General features: G+C 42.7%; 2 protein-coding genes across 2 annotated transcripts in view; both read right to left on the bottom strand.

Annotated features, from left to right (window-relative positions):
* Positions 1-2,449, bottom strand: part of SF3B2 (splicing factor 3b subunit 2) — a 40,294-nt gene extending 37,845 nt beyond the window's left edge. The window contains exon 1 of the mRNA XM_087943745.1: positions 2,284-2,449. Within this exon, the coding sequence (XP_087799871.1) occupies positions 2,284-2,404 (121 nt within the window). The 5' untranslated portion in view covers positions 2,405-2,449. The remainder of the gene's footprint in view (positions 1-2,283) is intronic.
* Positions 2,450-4,907: 2,458 nt separating this feature from the next.
* On the bottom strand, positions 4,908-21,266 carry CATSPER1 (cation channel sperm associated 1). The gene is made up of 12 exons (XM_087943711.1): positions 20,603-21,266; positions 16,996-17,416; positions 14,840-14,953; positions 13,550-13,709; positions 12,570-12,661; positions 11,760-11,903; positions 10,221-10,284; positions 9,248-9,359; positions 8,266-8,323; positions 7,594-7,681; positions 7,060-7,174; positions 4,908-5,424 (listed from the first exon to the last, which is right to left on the bottom strand). The coding sequence occupies exons 1-12, from the start codon at positions 20,876-20,878 to the stop codon at positions 5,395-5,397; spliced, it is 1,674 nt and encodes a 557-aa protein (XP_087799837.1). The 5' UTR covers positions 20,879-21,266; the 3' UTR covers positions 4,908-5,394.
* Positions 21,267-22,110: the final 844 nt, after the last annotated feature.

Here is a 22,110-nt window from a genome sequence, read left to right as displayed (position 1 = left end):
TATGCCCCGAGACTAGGACATTCAAATAAAAAACTGGCTACAAGAGATTACTGGTTACCAGATTGAGCTCAGACCGGAAACCTTCCTTCTAGGAATTATTAAAGATAAAATCCCAAAAGAAATAAAATATTTATTGCTACATATCACAACAACCGCCAGAATAGCCTTCGCACAGGTATGGAAAACTCCCAATATTCCTAAGGAAGAACTGATATTACAAAAAGTAACAGAAAGTGCGGAAATGAATATGTTAACGCTGAAATTGAAAGAAAGAGATGACTCTGAATACTTCCTAATCTGGAATAAATGGTATGATTGGTTAGCAAACAGAACTAAAAAATAAGGCAAGAAATCTTACTGTAAGAAGCCTTTGGAAAGTAAAATGTAAATTTGTAACTTATGTAAGAATATAGGAATAACAATTATAGTTAAAGTTATTAATTAATATTAGATAAATATAAATACAATGTGTTAGGATATTAAAGATAAGAACTTGTATAGATGTCAAGAATGTTGTTGAAACTATGATGTTTTATGATGAAAAAATAGAAACTTAACAAAAACATATTTAAAAAAAAAGCAATTGTGATGATTCACTTTACAATCGTGGTGAGAAAGATTGTAAGGGGGCAAAACTGTCTCACTTAGCAACATAAATTTTGGGCCCTGTGGTGTTCGTAAGTTGGAGGACTATCTGTACTTATGACCCAGTTTCCAAATTCCAATGGGCAGAGCCCCCCGTGCTCATGTGATTGCACTTTGTATTTGCTCTGCAACTGTTCCAAGCTTACACTTTATGGTCACTTTAGATGTACATTAATCAGCATACATTACAATGAAATTTTGTTGCATACAGCTCTCGAAGGGTCACCACCTCCAATATACACTACATAAACATGGCAAAAACAAAAATAAATGGAAAATTATGCATATACCCACATCTATATGTATAAAAGCGAAATACTACTCACACATCATCACAAAATCTCCAGAACCATAAAGCCTACAAACTTAAAATTTGGCACGTATTTTCCTCTTAGCTTCTAGGTGCTCACTAAGAAAGGATTTTTCCAAATGACCATCAGAGCATTAGTATTTCCTATGTTGTTATTATTATTATTAACACGCTCTGATGCTAAGGAGTTCTACTCCCCCTCCCCACCTGAAAAGAAATCTCTTCCAAATGCAAAACACAAGCAGAGGAGAGGAGGTTCAGTTTCAGAGCACCAAGCAGCTTTAGTACAGAACAGTTGAGCTAAGCCACACCCAGGCTCCTTGGTGTCTCCTTGCTCACACAGCTAATACTGTTTCAGTTTCCAAACAGCCCTCAACTCTCTCACACACTGACAGGACGCTAGCCAGATGAATACCGATGGATGCTGGTAGGCAGAGGCAGAATCCCCCCCCTTATTTTCCTCCCCAAAAACTAAGCTCAACCACATAGTTTCGTAGCAAAGCAAGGGTATTGAGCTAGTAGAAAATAGAATACAAAACAGAATAGAAATGAATAGAATATAATAGAAATTAGAGCAGAGTTGAATCGAAGAAAGGGACCTTGGAGGTCTTCTAGTCCAGCCCCCTGCTCAAGCAGGAAAACCTATACAATCTCAGACAAGTGACTTCCCAGACTCTTAAAAACCTCCAGTGAGGAACAACAGTTCACTTAGTGACCAATCCGAGTTACAAAGGCACTGGAAAAAAGTGCCTTTTTTGTGTCACTGGATGACCAGGTTTTTTTCACACTTAACGACCGTCACAGCATTCCCCACGGTCACGCGATCAACATCCAGACTCTTTCCAACTGGCTCATTTAATACGATCCTACAACAAGCGCATCTGCCAACATCTCTACCCGATCCTTTCGGAAGGATCCAGGCATAGCTGGATTAAAAAAAAAAGGTGACTAAATCCCGTCTTAAACCCTCTGGCGGATTCTGTGGCCAAAGTTAAAAAGACGGCCAGTGTTTCGGGTCTGAAGTTCTTGCACTGAATAAAGGGGTGGGGGTGTGGACTAGATGGCCTCGAGGGACCCCCAACTAAAGTCTTCGCTGAACCGTTTGAGGGGGAAGGTTGGCTTTTCCCACGAGGCGCCTTCCTGGAAACCAGCCTAACTCGGCTGCCCAACACGTGTTTGGCTTCCCGTGATGGCCTTGTTCACACGACATATTGAACCACGAGCGGCCCAACCTCAGACCCTCTGGCCAGACTTGCAAGGAGCTAGCAGCTGGGGCAGGCCCCGGCCCTTCCAAATGCGGTATCCCAGACCGCCGTGGCCCTCCTCACCCTGAGTCGGGGCCCCGATCTCAGCCAGCTTGGCCTGTAGCTCTTTGGGCGACCAGGCCCCGTATCCTGGCAACGGCAGCTCCCCCGCCTTGGGAATCTCCGAGCGTCCCTCGGACGCCATCTTCTCTCCTCGTTCGAATCCGCTTGCGGAAGACCCCGCGCGGCCACCGTAGGCGCGGCGGAGCGCCTTACGCGTCCAATCAGTGCCGCAGAGCGACCCTTCAGCCAATGACGGCGCCACTTCGATTTTTTTTTTTTTTTTTAGGAGGGAAGGGGCGCTCAAGAGCCATTGGAACAATATTGACCAATCCAGGACCTTGACTAGAATCGGGGGCGGGATCAAGAACAATAGAGAGCGCATAGGCTTTAGGGAGTTGTGGTCTTTTTCTTTATAAGTACAAACAATTCATCTTCCATTTAACGGTATGCCGTCTGGGTACAGATATCTTGTGCAATAATCAAAATTACTATCATTATTCATTACATTGATATTAGTTCTCCAATGTTATCTTATTATCAATATACATAATATCTCTCACACTATAACAATAACATGTTTAGATCTTCACTTATTATTAGTATATATATCTGTCATTATAACAATTCTCTTCTTACCATGTTCAATTCTATTAAGATATTTTCCTTATTTCACTAATCTATTAGAAATTTCTAGCTTTCGTGTTTTTCTCTAACCATAGATAAAATAGTTCCCATATCTTATAATATTCAGATTGCTCCTTCTCTTTAATTGCCAATGTTAATCTGTTCATTTTTGCACATTCTAATATTTTCCTAATTACATTTTTCATCAGTAGCAATCTCTTCACTTTTCCAGCTTTGAGCAAATACAATTCTACCTGCAGTTAGTACATGAATAATTAAGTATATCTTTACTATAAGTTTCAGGTTGTGGTCTTTTTTGAGGCTGGGGAGTCAACTACGTTACTGAATTGCCTACGCTTAGCACGGCTGTGATCCAGCTGGATTGTTTAGTGCGCTTCTTTAACATTTTTTTAAAAGTATAATAAAATATAAAATATATGTCTATTGCTACGGATGTTTGCATCCTGCTTCTGAAAGGATAGAAGCTTGCAGAAAGCAGTGTTTCTTAGCTATGTTTGTACAAATACAGGTGGCTTACAACAGTTCATTCAGTCACCATTACAACTGCACTGAAAAAAGTGACTTATGACGGTCTTTAACCCTTACGACCATTGCAAACATCTCTGTGGTCAAAATTCGGACGCTTGGCAACTGACTCATATTTATTGCATTAACAGAGGGATACAATCAAGATCAAGTGAGGTAGTGATACCACTCTATAAAGCTTAGTAAGACCACACCTGGAATCCTGCATCCAGATTTGGTCACCACACTATAAAAAAGATGTTGAGACTCTAGGAAAAGTGCAGAGAAGAGCAACCAGGATGATTAGGAGACTGGAGACTAAGGCATACGAAGAACGGTTACAGGAACTGGGTTTGGCTAGTCTAGAGAAGAGAAGGACCAGGGGAGACAGGATAGCAGTCTTCCAATATTTGGGGGGCTGCCACAGAGAGGAGGGGGTCAAGCTATTCTCCAAAGCACCTGAAGGCCAGACAAGGAATAATGGATGGAAATTGAACAAGGAAAGATTCAACCTGGAAATAAGGTGAAACTTTCTGACAGGGAGAACAACCAACCAATGGAACAGAAGTTGCCCTTGGAAGTTGTCGGAGCGCCATCACTTGAGACCTTCAAGAAGAGATTGGACTGCCATTTGTCAGAAATGGTGTGGGTCTCCTGCTTGGATGGGAGGTTGGACTAGATGACCTATAAGGTCCCTTCCAACTCTGATGATCTGTTATCTGTTATGACTGTTGCAGTGTCCTGAAGTCATGTGATCCCTTTTTGGGACCTTCTGGCATGTAAAGTCAGATTCCCTGTATGGCTGTGTTATTAATTTAATAACTACCATGATTCATTTAACAATGGTGGCAAAAAAGCTAGTAAAATGATCACTTAACAAATGTCTCGCTTAGTAAAAGAAATATAGGGCTCAGTTTTGGTCATTAAGTCAAGGATTCCCTGTATAGGACTGAAAAATGGCTTACTTCTTTAATCCACCCCAGCTGGTCTGGTTTGGAAAAGCCCTTTTCAAAGTTTATTTATATCTCACGTTAATTATTTTTACAAATAAATGGAGGCAGTGAACATATCCAAATAAACCTACGTCTTATTTTCCCACAACAACAATACTGCGTTGTGGGTCAGGCTGAAAGAGGGGTACTGGCCCAAAGAAACCCAGCCAGCTTTCGTGCCTAAGCAGGATTTGAGCTCACCCTCTCCTGTTTTTTAGCCTGGTGGTGTCAAACAATCTTTGATGTGATTAGAAAGGGAAATTATTAAAATCTTGGCAAGTCTTATCTATTCACTTTATTGGGAATCATAGGGTTGAATTTCAATTATATTTAAATAGTTAAATCTAGTTTAATTTTGGACGTAGGGTCCATTTAATTTCATTGTACGAGGGGCAATGACAATAAACTAAACTAAACTAAAAATTCACGTCTTGTACATCACTCTCTAGGTGCCCTCAACTTATCAATAAAGACCATTGGGAAGGAAAAAGGCTTTGTAATGAACACTTTTTATTATTTTCACCTCTGAAGGGGTTCCGTAAATCAGTTACACATCTACAATTTGCATGCAAAAAAAGTTTAGATTCAGTCCAAGCTTGCTTGATTTAAAACCTTTTGCTTTTAAGATTGTTTTTAAATTTTAAAATTTGAAATTGACGCAAAGATATTTCTCTGAAGGTGGAATAATTGCTTACTGGCAGCAATATAGAAAATATTAAAATAGAGTTTTGTGGCCTGACGTTCTGAACCAAAGAAGCTGTAATCTTTGAAACAAATCTCAGGAGCTGCTATCTTATCCACACCCGGCAAGGCAATTAGGTTTAAACTGCTATATACTAAGAATCACAACCTGATTTCGTTAACACAGTGTGTTGTATCATAAAACATCAGGACTTCAAAATAAGCCGATATGCCAACTTTTTAGTTGCAGCAGTTGCTGGTAGCATTAAAAAAAAAAATATCCTGCTAGTGAATCGTGGATTTCTCTGTTTCATTTAGGAAAGTAGTCTTCTTCAGATGTCTGAAAGAAGAAGATAAGGAAATTAGTCTGCTCACTGTGTTCCATAGTGTGGTTATATTCAATACTGGCTGCTGAGGAGCCACAAAAAAAGCTTCAAGGATGCATCCAAAGACTCTGAATTCCTCTGGAAATATTGAATTGCTAACTAGGACATACAAAACCTTTGCTAGATCAATACTTGAATACAGCTCATCTGCCTGGAATCTGCACTGTATATCAGACATTAATACAACTGAGCGAGTCCAGAAGTATTGCACGAGAAAAGTACTACACTCCTCTGCTCGCAACAGAATACCCGATATCACCAGACTTGAAATTTTGGGCTTGGACAACCTTGAACTACGCCGCCTACGGTTGGACTTAAGCGTAGTACACAAAATTATCTGCTACAATGTCCTACCAGTCAATGACTACTTCAGCTTCAACCGCAACAATACAAGAGCACACAATAGATACAAACTCAATGTTAACTGCTCCAAACTTGATTGCAGGAAGTACGACTTCAGCAACAGAGTGGTCAATGCCTGGAATGCACCCTCTAACCTCCATTCCTTTAACCTCAAACTATACACTATTGACCTCACCCCATTCCTAAGAGGTCTGTAAGGGGCGTGCATAAGTGCACCATCGTGCCTCCCGTCCCTGTCCTATTGTCCGCATTTAATCGTACCTATTTTCTGTATTCTTACTCATGTTTATACTTATACCTATTATTTTGTAAGCGACTGACAAATCTAAATAAATAAATAAAATAAACAAATCCCCATAATGAGTTGAAGAGGACAATAGGCAAGACCTAACGCAAGGACAACTTATGTTGGACAAATTCCAACAAGAATGAAACTGGTCGTATAATGTCCCCTAGTAGTGGGTAAGGAATATAATCGTTCTAAGCCACAGTACAGTGAAAGGAGAGATGGGGAAGGGATTCTGGATAAGCATCATCCATAGCATCATCCATCAATCATAGACTTCGGATGGGATGGGATGGGATGGGCCAAGGCAGGCCAGGATAGAACGAAACAGAAATAGGATAAGATGAACTTCCGATAGAATGGAATGGAATGGAAGAGAATGCAGAATAACATGGAATAGAATGGAATGGAATGAATGCAGAATAGAATAGAATAGAACAGAATTAAGAATGAAAGAATAGAACAGAATAGAATTAAGAATGAAAGAATAGAATGAAATGGAGAATAGAATAGAATAAAGAATGAAAGAATAGAATAGAATTAAGAATGAAAGAATAGAATTAAGAATGAAAGAACAGAATAGAATTAAGAATGAAAGAATAGAATAGAATGAAATGGAGAATAGAATAAAGAATGAAAGAATAGAATAGAATTAAGAATGAAAGAATAGAATTAAGAATGAAAGAACAGAATAGAATTAAGAATGAAAGAATAGAATAGAATGAAATGGAGAATAGAATAAAGAATGAAAGAATAGAATAGAACTAAGAATTAAAGAATAGAATAGAATGCAGAATAGAATAGAATGGAATGAAATGAAGAATAGATAGGATAGGATAAAATAGGATAGAAATCTTTTAAAAAGAGGATATTAATTTGATTAGGGGATGGCAGCTTTTTGGGGGACAGAGAGAATCCAGCTGATTTTTTTAATCGATACCTCGAAAAACGTGTCCAAGATCTTGTCAGTGGTAGAAGCTTGTGACTGGAACTGCTGTTGACTGTTCTCAATAGATGTCATTATCTGGAAGTAATTGTATAGAAGCTGCCATTCTCTGAAAGAGGCAAAAAGTTTAAAACATGTTTGTCTGTTTACTTATTTGTTGATGTTTATTTATTAGCTTGTGGGAACTACATCTCCTGCTGTGAGGGGCTTTCACAGAGAAGGGGGGGGGTGTCAATTTTTTCTCCGAAGTACCAGAAGGCAAGACAAGAAGTAATAGATGGAAATATATCAAAAAGAGACCCAAGCTACGATTAAGAAGAAATTTCCTGACAGTGAGAACAATTAATTAGCGGAATGAGTCGCCTCCAGAAGTTGTGGGACTGGAGGTTTTTTAAGAAGAGTTTGGATAGCCATTTGTCTGGAATGGTGCAGGGTGTCCTGCTTGAGCAGGGGGTTGGACTAGACGACCTCCAAGGTCCCTTCCAACTCTGTTATTCTGCTATTCTGATATCTGGTTTTAATTCTCACTTGTCAGACAGCACAAGGCTACCATATTTTTCCATCACCGTCTTCCTAAATAGGTTTTCTTCTTCCAGTTCTTTCAACTTGGTCTTCTCTGTATCAAACACAGATAAGAAAAGGGGCCCAGTTTAGCAAGGAGTTTCGTATACCGTATATATCTATCCATACACATACATAACACACATATACACATGCTGTATACATGTGTGTGTGTGTGTATGATGTATACACAACACACACACACACCTCTATGGCCACAAACATATATATTAATCACTGTCCATTTTGAATACATAGCGGAAACTTGAGAGTTAACAAAGGGGATGCTATTTTGTATGGAACAAAACTGTGACTGAATATAGATGATACCACGAAGCCCCCTTCAGGATGTGTAGTGTCCCAGACAATCCTGTGGACCCTGCTCAAGCAATCACTTATATGGCCGTAAGTCAAGGAGTACCTGTATTGTAAGGCAGGGTTTCCCAACTCTGACATCTTTAAGATGGGTGGACTTCCATTCCCAGAATTCCCCAAGTCAGAATTTTCACTGATGCACGGAACCGGCCTTCACCTGCCCATGTAGGACCAGCAATGGGCCAGGCTTCAGTCCTGTCAAATCTTCTTTGTTTCTTCAAGTTTGAACCCTCTCCACCGCACCCACCCCAATCTGACCATCACCTGCTTGCTTGACTGGATTATCTTCCGCGGTGCTGTCCTTCAACAGGATTGTTTTTTGCTAATTCAAGAGTGAAGAGACTAAGTCAGCAATGGCAGGAAAAGACGAAGAAGATTCTTGCTTCTGGTCTACTCTGAAAAGACAACCTCGCAGCTTGGATTAGAGCTGAGCTCAAGCCAAATGAGTCCAGCTGGTTGATCAAAAATAATCTCCACCATCTTCCCAACTAGCACGGCAGTTAGGCTGCCTTAATCTTCATGTTTAATAAACTTTATTAGAATTTTGAGTACAGAATAAAAACTAACCAGCACTAATATTTAGAATGACGAAAGAAAACGAAGATGAGAGAAGGAGTAAGGAAGAAAAAAATGTGAAAGGAAGGAAGGAAGAAAAAGAAAAAAAAGAAGTAAAAGAAGGATAAAGGAAGGAAGGAAGGAAGGAAGGAAGGAAGGAAGGAAGAAAGAAAAGAAAAAAGAGGTAAGGGAATGAAAGGAGAAATAAATAAATAAATAAATAAATAAATAAATGAAAGAAAGAAAGAAAGAAAGAAAGAAAGGTAAAGAAAGAGAAAGGAAAAAAAGGTAAAAGAAAGAAAGAAAGGTTAAAAAAAGATGAAAGAAAGAAAAAGGAGGAAAGAAAAAGGTGAAGGAAGGAAAGAAAGAAAAAGGTGAAAGAAAGAGAAAGGAAGAAAGGAAGGAAAGAGTGCAGCAATCAAAGAAAAGGAAAAGCTTACTTCTGATTTTCTACTACTACATTAATATATTATTCTATACTAAAGCATTGAAAGAAAATAAATTCATGATATATTGTATGGCTTTAGAATTAGACCACCTCAATATTCTTCAATACCATGGCCAATAGACTACACTTACCGTCATCCCCAATAGATCCACACATCTCACTGTTTTAAATATAGAACATCTTCTTCCAAATAGGCAATTATTCTCCTCCCTCCCCCCCCACCCCACCCCAAAAATTCCAGACCTTCAGTTTCTTCTTCTCTTGACGTTTGAGGAGGGACATCTGGAAGTTGTCCACCAGGACTGCAATCACCAGGCTGTAAGAGAGATTTGGGGGTGTGCCATAATACTGACCCCTAAGCACCTAGTAAATTGACCCCATGTTAAAAGACATAAATAAATAGAATTAAACTTCTGTTTCCTAAAAAGAAAAGAAAAAAAGCTACTTTTAGATACAGGTAGTCCTCGACTTACCCCCGCAATTTCTGTTGCTTTCTTGCCACGGTTGTTAAGTGAATCACTGCAGTCGTTACATTAGTCACACGGTTGTTAAATGAAACCGGCTGCCCCATTGAGGGGGCAGAAGGAGATCACATGACCCCCCGGGACACAGCAGCGGGTCGTAAGTCTGAGTCGGTTGGCCACTGTCTGAATTTCGATCACCTTACCATGGGGATGCTACAAAGATTACTGTGGTGGTTAATGTAGTAACACAGTCATTAAGTGAATCTGGCTCCTCCACTGGCTTTGCTTGTCAGAAGGTCGCAAAAGGGGATTGCGTGACTCCGGGACACGCTGCCACCATCATAAATATGAGCCAGTTGTCAAGCGTCTTAATTTTGATCACATGGCGATGGGAATGGTTGTAAGTGTGAAAAACAGTTGTAAGTCACTTTTTTCAGTGCCGTGGTAACTTTGAATGGCCACTAAGCGAACAGTTGTAAGTCAAGGACTACCTGTAGTTTTAGATCCTTTTTCACTAACTCCTCCCCAGATACCCTTCTGCTATATAAGCCTTTCCCACCTTTATCCTCCTTTTCTGCTTTTCTATTCGGATCAAGCCACAAAGAGTCAAGGCTACGGCTGGGTGAAAATAACCTGAATTTGGGAGCTGTTTCAAAGACGGGTCACAGGTTGTTGGTTTGTTTTTTAATTCCTCAACAGCCCACCTGTATTCCCTTTGAACACTTGGATGGGCCTCCCTGGGCCATACTTACTTGAGAAGCAAAAAATACTCCACAAGGATATAGATGATGAGAAAAATAATAATGTACCAAGCACCTAGAAGGAAGAAAGGGAACATGGTGTAGAGGGATATTCCAGATAACAGGTCATCTGCAGGACGCCCAGTTACTGCCCCCCTCATCTCTCTCTTTCTCATCTATCTTATATATCTATCTATATCTATCATCTATCATCCATCCATCCCTGTCTGTCTATCATCTATCTTGTATATCTATACCATACATCCATCATCTATCTATGTCTATCATCTAATCTATCTCTACATCCATCCATCCATGTCTGCCTATCATCTTATATGTCTATCATCATCCACCCACCCACCCATCTATCCATCTATGTCTATCATCTATTTATATTATCTCTATCATCTGTCTTGTCTGTCTATCTATCTATCTATGTCTATCATCTGTCTTATATATCTATCTCTACATCCATCCATGTCTATTATCTTATATATCTATCATTATCCACCCATCCATCATCTATGTCTATCATCTATTTATATTATCTCTATCATCTGTCTGTCAATGTCTATCATCTGTCTTATATATCTATCTCTACATCCATCCATCCATTCATCCATGTCTATTAACTTATATATCTATCATCATCCATCCGTCTGTCTATCATCTATTTATATTATCTTTATCTATCATCTCTGTCTGTCAGTCTGTCTATGTCTCTCTATCATCTATCTCATATATCTATCTTTACATCCATCCATGTCTATCATCTATCAGATATATATCTATCACCATCCATCCATTTATCCTTTATTCTGTCTATCATCTATTTATATTATCTCTATCTATAATCTCTTTCTGTCTATCTATCTATAATCTATCATATATCTCTATCATCTATCTATCATCTATCATCTATCTATCATCCATCCATCCATCCATCCATCCATCCATCCATCCATCCATCCATGAAATGAATTTTATGTGGCTGCCTACTCGTTCTCTAGCACCTCCAGACAACTTGCAAGGAATAAAAACACAGTACAGCTAGTTGTCGACTTACAACAGTTCATTTAGTGGCAGCACTGGAAAAAGTGACATGACCATTTTTCACACTTATGACCCTTGCAGCATCCCCAGAGTCACATGATGATCAAAATTCAGAGTGCTTGGCCACTGTCTCATATTTATGACGGTTGGAGTGTCCCGGGGGTGTGTGTCATGTGATCCTCATTTGCAAACTTCTGACAAGCAAAGTCAATGCGGATTCGCTTAACAACTGTTACTAAGAATTGCAAGGGTTCAACTTAACCACTGTTGGCAAGAAAGGTCGCAAAATGGGGCAAAACTCATTTAACGAATGTCTCGCTTAGCAACGGAAAGTTTGGGCTCCATGGTGGTCATAAGTTGAGGACTGCTGTAAAGCCAGGAGCCGGAGCCAAGGATAGCAGACTTGGGGAAGCAAGGCAGCCCTTTGGCAGGAGATTTAATTCCCCAATGGATGAGATTCCCAACCCCGGATTTTAACAGATCCTGACTTCTCTCTACCTGCAGCGTGGCACGTGAGATAAATAATCGACCAGTCATCCAAAGTGAAAAGCTGAAAAAGGGTGAAGATGGTTTTGAAAAGGTCCCCAAAATGTTTCTGATCCGCTTCATGGAACATGTCACACAGCACCACAGAAGACATGACTGGAAGCCGAAAGACGCAGGAGTCAAGGAAAGAAAAAGGGGAAAAAAGCAATTCTCGGGGTCTTAGAAGGGTGGGAGGAGAAAGGCCTTGAGTTTCGAAGCTGGCCTTGAGCCTCTTTCAAATGTGGGAACACCCATCTAAGAGGAAGTGGAGACTGTGGATCCAAGCAGGGAAAAGGAAGTGGGGATTTTCCATGAAACTGACTAGGGCAGGGTCAGAAATCGACTCAACTCCTAAAATTCAACCTCTAGGAGGGGGATGGGAGACAAAGGAGTCAAAACGCTTCATGACCCAGCTAGGTAACGCCATCCATGCAAGTGAGTGTAGGGTTTGCTTCCTGTTTATATAAAATGGCTTGCCGTGCCAGTGTTGGTGAGGCTGGGAGTGCTATGTTGTTTAAACCCATTGGGGGTGGGGGTGGGGGGAAATGGTTTGACAACTTTAAATGTATGGACTTCAACTCCCAGAACTCCCCAACAGGCAGCCTGGAGAATTCTGGGAATTGAAGTTCACACATCTGAAAGTTGCCAAGTTTGAACAAAAAACAAACAAACAGGTATAAGCAGAGAAAATAAACTAATAAATGCTTTTGATTGGTTATATAGTTATCACCATCAGCTACTACTGCCCCCCCACCCCTACCCTGTTTTTTCCTGGGAGGATACATAAGAAAGAGAACATGAGAAGAATAATAGCTCCAATGGACTGGAAGGAAAGTATAAAAGTGCCTGTGATTTCTTGCAGATTCTCTGTCACCCTAGAAGAAAACAAGCAAAGAGAAGAAGAAGAAAAAAGGAGAAGAGGAATTATTAAGGTGTCCTTTCCTCTAGGAGAGTCCTTTCCTTCCTTCCTTCCTTCCTTCCTTCCTTCCTTCCTTCCTTCCTCCCTCCCTCCCTCCCTCCCTCCCTCCCCCCTTTCTTCCCAGTGGTTAGAATGCAGCATAGCAGGGTAACTCTGCCCACAGTCAGAAGTTTGATCCTGACCAGTTCAAGGTTGACTCAGCATTCCATCCTTCCGAGATCGGTATTGTGCTACTGCTATTGCCCTTCCTTCCTTCCTTCCTTCCTTCCTTCCTTCCTCCCCTCCCTCCCCTTCCCTCTTATCTCTTCTCCCTCCCTATGTTCCTTCCCTCTTCCTCCCTCATTCCCTCCTTCCTTCTCTCCTTTCCTTCCTTCCTTCCTTCCTTCCTTCCTTCCTTCCTTCCTTCCATGTTCCTCCCTCCCTCCCTCCTTCTTCCTCTCTCTTTCTTCCTCCCTCCCTCCCTCCATGCCTCCTTCCCTCCCTCCTATTTTGCCTTTATGATTTAATGCCAGTTAATATAATACTCCTTCCTCCTCCTATTTTTCACAACAACTGAAAGTCACCCAGCCCAGTCACCCAGCTGCCACTCATGCTTGAGCAGGGCTAGAATTCACCATCTCCCAGTTTCTCGCTTGCAGGCTCCACCACTACACCAAACTGGCTCTCATAACTAAAAGGAACTCGACCTTTCCATCATTGCATTTACTGCCCCCATTGATTGGCCTGTCCTGGTTTATTACATGGGGGCTGTGCTACTGTCTCCAAATGGGGAGAATGGGGGAAATACATCCTTCAATTATTTGCAATCCGACTATTGATCAATGGGGTGGATTTCATCGCTGACCGGAGGGTGAGGAGAAAGCGGATGGCTCGGATGGCCCGAATCCCCTTGACGATCTTGAGGACCCGAAAGAGCGTGAGTGTGTTGCCTCGGTTTCCCTGGCCGGCGGTGAAGTACAGTGCAAGGATGAATTCTATGACTGTCATGAACATGATGAAAAAATCTGATCGAGGAAGAGAAATGAGAAAAAAGAAAAGAAAAGGCACGAGGTAGATTAATCCACCGTCTCCTCTGGTGATTGGCCCAATAGTCACCCAGCCGGCTTCATGCCTAAAGCAGGACTAGAACTCCCATTCTCCTGGTGATTGGCCCAAAGTCACCCAGCCAGCTTTCATGCCTAAAGCAGGACTAGAACTCCCATTCTCCTGGTGATTGGCCGAAAGTCACCCAGCCGGCTTCCATGCCTAAAGCAGGACTAGAACTCCCATTCTCCTGGTGATTGGCCCAAAGTCACCCAGCCGGCTTTCATGCCTAAGGCGTGACTAGAACTCACTGTCTCCTGGTGATTGGCCCAAAGTTACCCAGCCGGCTTTCATGCCTAAGGCGGGACTAGAACTCACTGTCTCCTGGTGATTGGCCCAAAGTCACCCAGCCGGCTTTCATGGCTAAGGCAGGACTAGAACTCACTGTCTCCTAGTGATTGGCCTAAAGTCACCCAGCCAGCTTTCATGGCTAAAGTAGGACTAGAAAATTCACCATCTCCTGGTGATTGGCCCAAAGTCACCCAGCTGGCTTTCATGCCTAAGGCGTGACTAGAACTCACTGTCTCCTGGTGATTGGCCCAAAGTTACCCAGCCGGCTTTCATGCCTAAGGCGGGACTAGAACTCACCATCTCCTGGTGATTGGCCCAAAGTCACCCAGCCGGCTTTCATGCCTAAAGCAGGACTAGAACTCACCGTCTCCTAGTGATTGGCCTAAAGTCACCCAGCCAGCTTTCATGGCTAAAGTAGGACTAGAATTCACCATCTCCTGGTGATTGGCCCAAAGTCACCCAGCCGGCTTTCATGGCTAAGGTGGGACTAGAACTCACAGTTTCCTGGTTTCTAGGTCAGCACCTTAACCATTACACCAAACTGGCTCTCAGCAATTTGGTTGGAGGTTTCAAAAAAATATTTTAAAGAGAGCAAAGGGGCCACAAACCACACTGAAATCACCGCCTGGTTTCAATATTAACAGTCCAGCGCATGGAATTCCATACGTGTTTCCTCCCATTGCCTGTTCCAAGGTTGTACCCATTGCAAGCCTCTCCCTGTGGCCTCTCCCATTTCTTGTCCCCAGGGCAAAAGACTCACCAATGTCATTCCAGGGGTCACGGAAATAGTTAAAGTCTAAAGCAATTAATTTGAGGATGGCCTCCACCACGTAGACACAGAGGAAAACCGGGTCCAGGGCAGAAAATAACCATTCTAAAAAAAGAGGATGAAAGAAAGACCATCGTAAGCAAGGTGACCAGAGAATTCACACTAACGGAATACAGGGGGTTCTTGACTTACGATGGTTCGCTCAGTGTCTGTTCAAGGTGACAACGGCACTGAAAAAGGGGCCGTTTTTCACACGTACGACTGTTGCACTAACCCCCATGGTCACATGATCAAAATTCAGATGCTTGGCAATTGACTCATATTTATGATGGTCGGAGTTTCCCGGGGGGGTCACAGGATCCCCTTTTGCGGCTTTCTGAATAAGCAAAGTCGAGGGGGAGGCCAAGCTCATTTAACAACTGCTTCACTTAGCAAGAGGAAATGTGGGCTCTATTGTGGTCATAAGTTCAGAGAACTCCATGTATCTACTTGTTAACTTTTAGTCTTGAAATTTCCTGGTAGATTCCCATCCTTATTCCTCTCAGAGCATCTAGAGATCCGGTGGTGGGAATTCAAATTTTCTTACTACTGGTTCTGTGGGCGTGGCTTGGTGGCGTGGCTTGGTGGGCATGGTGTGCTGTCCAGACAGTATATAGTTAATAGGGAATGGGGATAGGTAGTTAGGATTTGGGAGCTATCCCTTTAAGGGAAGGCATCCTGGGAAATGTAGTCCATGTCATGTGGTCACTGAATAGACCCTTGGTGGGTTGGGGGAGGTTCCTTCACCCTTGCTCAGACTCCAGCATCGTGCTGACATCTCTCCGCTCTGCTCCACTACCATGGGATGAAAGATCACTATCCTTTTACACCATAAAGTCAGCTATGCAGAGAATTGGACATTGAGAGGAATCTCAGTGTAACTGTGAGTTATATTTGAGGATGCCTGATGAACCAATAAAGAGAATTTGTATGGATGCCTTTGTGGAGTTTAAATCTGTCTGCCTTTATACATTCAGCCAGTAATTATAAATGTGGCGTGGCTTGGTGGGCGTGGCAGGGGAAAGATATTGCAAAATCCCCGTTCCCTCCCCACCCCACTAACCTGCTTTCCAGCTCCGTTCTCCTGTGCAGGGCAACCAAAGGAGATCCAGCCGATCAGCTGGGACTTGATGAGAGGCAGAAAATAGATGGGATTGGTGGGGCCAGTCAGAGGCAGTATTGGCCGATTCTCTGAACTACTCAAAATTTCCGCTACTGGTTCTGTAGAACCGATCAGAACCAGCTGAATACCACCTCTGAAACCAACCCACAAGCTTGGAGAAGAAACCTTTGCCCTCATCCTCACCCAAGCTATAAAAATTCGCCACTGTTGAAAACCCCAGAATTTGGGGGGGGGGGGACACTGAAAGCAACCCGCACGCATACCTGTTAGCTTGTCAAATTAATTCCCATTTCAATTTATATCTTTTTTTCTGAACGATTATAAGTGGCTTCTTCCCAAGGCATCTCTCTCTCTCTCTTTTTTTTCCTTCCTTTGGATTCTCTGAACATTTTTTTCTTTTCTTCCTGCTTGCTCCTACCTGCCGGTTCTCTGCCCCCCACAGAAGCGAGACGCCCCAACTATTCACGGTTCTGCCGGAGAAGCGGATGCCAACGGTTGGGGGTGCCATGATGGGATCCACCCATATCTACGACATGGCCACAGTAAGGATTGGATCGGTCTCTCTTTTTACTTTAAGATGGGCCCTATATACCGGTGGTGGGATTCAAAACTTTTTACTACCGGTTCTGTAGGCATGGCTTGGTGGGTAGGGCAGGGGAAGGATAATGTAAAATCCCCATTCCCTCTCCATCCCACTAACCTGCTTTCCAGCTCCGTTCTCCTGTGCAGGGCAACCAAAGAAGACCTAGCCAATCAGCTGGGACTCGGGGGCGGAGAATAGATGGAGAGCGGGACCAGTCAGAGGTGCTATTTGCCAGTTATCCGAACTACTCAAAATTTCCGCTACTGGTTCTCCAGAACCAGTCAGAACCTGCTGAATACCACCTCTGTAGAGATCAGTTCAGTGTTCTCCTCTGCTGGGTGAAAGCATCAACAAAAACTTCTTGGGATCTCTTGTAGATCTCGAGAAAACACACGGACTTACCTCCCCGAATCTCGACCACAGCGAACGTCTGTATCACCAGCAAGATGGTGTTGACGGCTACCACGCTACAGATGAAGAAGTCGAACAAGAAGGACTGGGTCAATTTGTAGATGGTTTTTCGCAGGTAAACAAGGCATGGGTGGATCTTTTGCCAGGCGCGATTCAGTATCTCTTTCAACGTCATCCGCCGGTGGTGACGGCGATGGTGATGATGGTGGGAAGACTTTCCTAAGTCTAAGGGAGAAGAGAGGGAGTCAGAGGGAACGGGAGAACTCGCCGCAACCAATTTGCCATCACCAACGTGCCACGGGGACATCTCACTGCGGCCGACTCGCTCCGAGACAATTGTAATTATAAGTCCAAGCAAGGCAAAATAATTATAATTAGTTTGGCAGAGCAGGAGCAAGAATTCCAGATGTGAAGGCATGGCAATAGCTTAACACGGTTGGGAGGATGCCAGGAACACAGATAAGCAAAGTCAACACAAGATAAACTCAAGTTTGCTCCTAGCAGCTGCCACACTCAGTCTGCCTCTCTTTTAAACTCTCTTCCCAGGTGTGGTTAATGAAGGGAATCAGGGCCCTTTCCTCCCCCGTAAGCCACGCAACCCACGTTGCTCTCTTCCCTGTTCCTCCCTGCGTGCCCTAGGATGAAGAGGGGGTGGTGGGCCCGGGTCTTCCTCTGAACTCCCTCTCCCTTGCTCTACCTCTCCCCTGCTCTGCCCAGCCGGACCTTGCCCTTCCCCAGTTTCCTCCACAGCCAACGGAACCACACTCCCACTCCCTGTCAGCTATTCATCTTCCTCCTCAGATTCAGACTCCGACAGGGGCATGACAAGCAGTGTGCGGCAGCAGCCAAAAAAGCGAATGCAATCCTTGGTTGTATAAACAGAGGGACAGAATCAAAATCACATGAAGTATTAGTACTACTTTATAAAGCCTTAATTGAGACCACACCTGGAATACTGCATCCAGTTTTGGCCAGCCCATTACAAAAAAGATGCTGAGACTTTGGAAAAAGTACAGAGAAGAGCAACTAGGATGATTGAAGGCCTGGAGACTAAAACAACATAAAATGGTTGCAGGAATTGGGTATGGCCAGTCTAAAGGAAAGAAGGATTATAGAGGACATGATAGCAGGATTCCAGTATTTGAGAGGCTGTCACAAAGAGTGGGACAATTTATTTTCCAAAGCACCAGGACAAGAAACAATGGATGGAAATTAACCAAGGAGAGAAGCAACCTGAAATTCAGGAGAAACTTCCTAAAAGTAAGGTCAATTCACCAGTGGAACAGCTTTCCTGTAGATATTGTGGGTGCTCCATCACTGGAGGTTTTTGACTGGACAGCCACCTGTCTGAAATGGTATAAGATTTCCTGCTTGAGCAGGGGCTGGACTAGAAGACCTCCAAGGTTCCTTCTGGCTATATTCTGATTCATCAGAATTATTTCATCTGTTATATCAAAGAAAATCATTCCTCTGACTACCAGCTTTTGTAATACTTTGATGAGTAATAAAAGGAACCAAACTATGTACGGTAATTAAGCTATGAAGCGGCATATAAATCTAAGTGCTAAGCATGATAAACCCATATTGAGTTGTCTCATGGAGAGTTGTCCCGCGGTGAGTTGGCTACGGCGAGTAGGCCATGGTGAGTTGGCTCAGGGCAGGAGGCCACGACAAGGTGGCCGTAGCCCGTTGGCCACTGTGAGTTATCCTGGACCCCAAGTCAGAATTGGGAGAGGAGGAAGAAAAAGAGGGAAGCTGGTTCTTAAGAAGAGAAGCTACTACGCTGTGTACCCAGCCTCGAGTCGCTGCATGATGGGCAGGAGATAACACATAAATACTGGAAGTCCTCAACTTACAACAATTAGTGACTGTTCGAAGTTACAATGGCACTGAAATGAGCGACTTACGATCGTTTCTCACACTTATAACAGTTGCAGCATTCCCATGGTCACGTGATGGTGAGAATCGAGGATATAGCTTATTGCTCTGTCAGATTCAATAAGCCCTGTGGATGATAACAGGCCCCAGAAGAAAGAGACATGAACCAAAGTTTTCAGCTAGGTTTCAAAATATACCAGAACTATTTGTAATCCTGCTGAGACGTTGCTAACTGTGAAAACATATTTTTGCAAAGTGGATGGATAAGTTTAAAACAGGAAGATTGAAACTGTTGGAAATGAGAAACTGAAAGTAATGTACACAGGTGTTTAAGGAAAGTGACAGTTAGTGAAGTTGTGAAGCATGTTATGTGCTTAGAAGAAAAGTATAAAGGACAGGGTCGGAGATCAGCTCGGGGCCCTTTGATTTATAGCAGTCCTTGCAGGATCTGCTGTATGTCATTGGACCCCATTGCAATGGCTTGTTAATGTAAGCGTATTACTGCTATTATATCTTTTATATCTATTCATTTCTTATGTTCCAAATTATTAGAAACAATAAACCTCTGATCTTAAAGTAAGAATTTTTGTTTGTGTTGCTGTCTGATTCCTATTGGTATTTTTTAATGACATGATCAAAATTCAGATGCTCAGCAATTGACTCATATTTATGACGGTTGCACTGTTCTGGGGTCGTTCGATCCCCTTTTGTGACCTTCTGACCAGCGAAGTCAAGCCCAGGCTCACTTAACAACCGTGTTACTGACTTCACAGCTAGAGGGATTCACTGAACAACTTGTGGCAAGAAAAGTCATAAAAAGGGGGCAAAACTCACTAAACAAATGCCTCATTTAGCAACACAAATTCTGGCCTCACCTGTGGTCGTTAAGTGGAGGAGTACCTGTATTCCACAGAAGTGTAGAGTTGGAAGGAACCCAACGATCACATCCAACCTTCTGCAATGTGCATCTTCTTATGAAATTAACAGATTAACAGAGTTGGAAGGGACCTTGTACGTCATCTAGTCCAACCTTCTGTTCAAACAGGAGGCCCTACACCATTTCTTTCTTTCTTTCTTTCTTTCTTTTTTTAAAGTATTTTTTAAAGACAAACACTAACAAACATAAACATCAACATAAAATCATCTTCCAAAATACAGTATGTCGGTTGGTACATTTCTTTGGTGCAATGTCATAATATCAATGGTCTTACCCTTCCATATTACATAAGTCAACTCTACATATTATATTGTATTATGTTGTATTTATTATTATATCATTATTAGACTCAACTACAACTTCACATAATTCTTATCGAGCAAATCTCAGTTTTAACAAATCTGAGAACATACAATTCATTATATTCAATTATATAATATTATGTTATCTTGCATATTATACCATTCCTTTTTTTTAAACACATTTTACTTCTCTATTTTCTTATCTAACCATTGATACACATCATTTCGCCTTACAGCACTTCTGACAGATGGTCAGTCCAGTTGCTTCTTGAAAGCTTCCGGGGATGAAGCTCCTAAAAACTTCTCAAAAGCCTTCGGAGGTATCCATGGAACTTTTGCAGGCAGACTCCTCCGCCTGTTGTCTAAGAAATCCTCCCTGTCCCCTCTTAACTCTCAGAAAGGCCTCATCAGTTCCCATTTCCCACCCACCCATCCCTGGTGAAGGATTATTTCCTCCCCCCCCTCCAGGATTGCTTCCTACCCCTGCCATCCATCTCTTTTTCCCTCCTGCTTCCCAGGGACACTCACGTTTCATTTTCGAGGATATTTTTGAGCCTCGCCGGCTTTTGTGGACCTTGCTAGGCTTATGGGTGATTTTATCCGTGGTTGGTGCAGCTGGTATGATGATGGAAGGCTCTGGCTTGAAGTCCAGTGGGATGCCTGGAGTAGTTGCAGGCTCCTGCTTTCCATGAATCAAGATGTCCTGGTCTTGTTTCTCCATCGGGGAAGCCGAGGTTGGCACCATAAGGTAATCCATGGTGCTGTTTGCTCCTTTCCACCTCTCTGGCAATGCAGACCCTTCAGCAAATTCCTCCTTGGCTTGGTTGCAAGCGGGGAGGGGGCTCCCACGGAAGAGAAGACACGCCGGGGTTCCATCCAGAAGACCAGGCGTTCCTTTGTGATGTCACAATAGGAGACCAAGGAAAAAGTTGCAGCCATCGACTCAAAGGTGGTTTTCCAAAAGGCATTTGGGTCTCCCCTCCCCCCCCGCAAATGTTTCGCTTCTCGTCCAAGCTTCTTCAGTTCTAACATCAGCAAACATCTTTAGTTCTAACTTCAATGAAACATTTGCAAGGAACAGATTAACAGAGTTGGAAAGGACCTTGTCAGTCATCTAGTCCAACCCCACTGCCCAAGCAAGAGACCCTACACCAGGGGTGTCCAACCTTGGCAACTTTAAGACTTGTGGACTTCAACTCCCAGAATTCCTCAGCCAGCTTTGCTGGCTGAGGAATTCTGGGAGTTGAAGTCCACAAGTCTTAAAGTTGCCAAGGTTGGACACCCTGCCCTACACCATGCGTGAGCTCACAGAACTGGTTGTTAAACTGGTTGCAGCCCACCACTGGTCTTAAGTGTGAAAAATGGTTATAAAAGTCACTTTGTTTCCATGGCATTGTATCTCTGAATGGTCATGAAATGATCTGTGGTACGTATCTGTAAAGTAGAATTAGCAACTGGTTGCAATTCCTGTCTGATTTACCTCACAAAGCTAACACTAGTTTATTAACAGCAAGGCAATTTTTGTGTTGAATTTTATGTTTTACCCACAAAGAAATCAAAGGAGACTAGTATAAATCTATTTCAAAGCTATTTAGAGCTGTGGTGGCACAGTGGTTAGAATGCAGTACTGCAGGCTACTTCTACTGACTGTCTGGCTGGCTGCAATTTGGCAGTTCGAATCTCACCAGGCTCCAGGTCGACTCCATCCTTCCGAGGTAGGTAAAATGAGGACCCAGATTGTTGCGGGAGTAAAAGGCTGACCCTGTAAATTGCTTAGAGAGGGCTGTAAAGCACTGTGAAGCGGTATATAAGTCTAAGTGCTATTGCTAAGTGCTATTTAACAGTATGCTCCATCTCATAATTGGATAGACCAGGTTGTCCTGATTAACAAACACTTAACAGTAAGACAAGTCAGCTTGTGCAGGAGAGACAACATTATGGCCAGTCAGCTTGTGCAGAAGACAACATTATGGCCAAAACTGGCCTAGG

Source organism: Notechis scutatus, chromosome 14 (genome assembly GCF_049901735.1).
Source record: "Notechis scutatus isolate UNSWTSFEM ecotype Mainland chromosome 14, rNotScu1.2, whole genome shotgun sequence".
Lineage (NCBI taxonomy): Eukaryota > Metazoa > Chordata > Lepidosauria > Squamata > Elapidae > Notechis > Notechis scutatus.
Note: the sequence above shows the minus strand (reverse complement) of the source record. Positions and strands in the feature narration are given on the sequence as shown.

What these genes read in the sequence shown, in the direction of transcription:
- CATSPER1 (XM_087943711.1), bottom strand. Translation starts at nt 20,878, where the DNA reads ATGGATTACCTTATGGTGCCAACCTCGGCTTCCCCGATGGAGAAACAA. An exon ending in TCTCACGTGCCACGCTGCAG is followed by an intron (nt 10,285 to 11,759) that starts GTAGAGAGAAGT and finishes TCTTCCTTCTAG; the next exon opens with GTGCTTGGTACATTATTATT. An exon ending in AGCCTTGTGCTGTCTGACAA is followed by an intron (nt 7,175 to 7,593) that starts GTGAGAATTAAA and finishes TGCCTCTTTCAG; the next exon opens with AGAATGGCAGCTTCTATACA.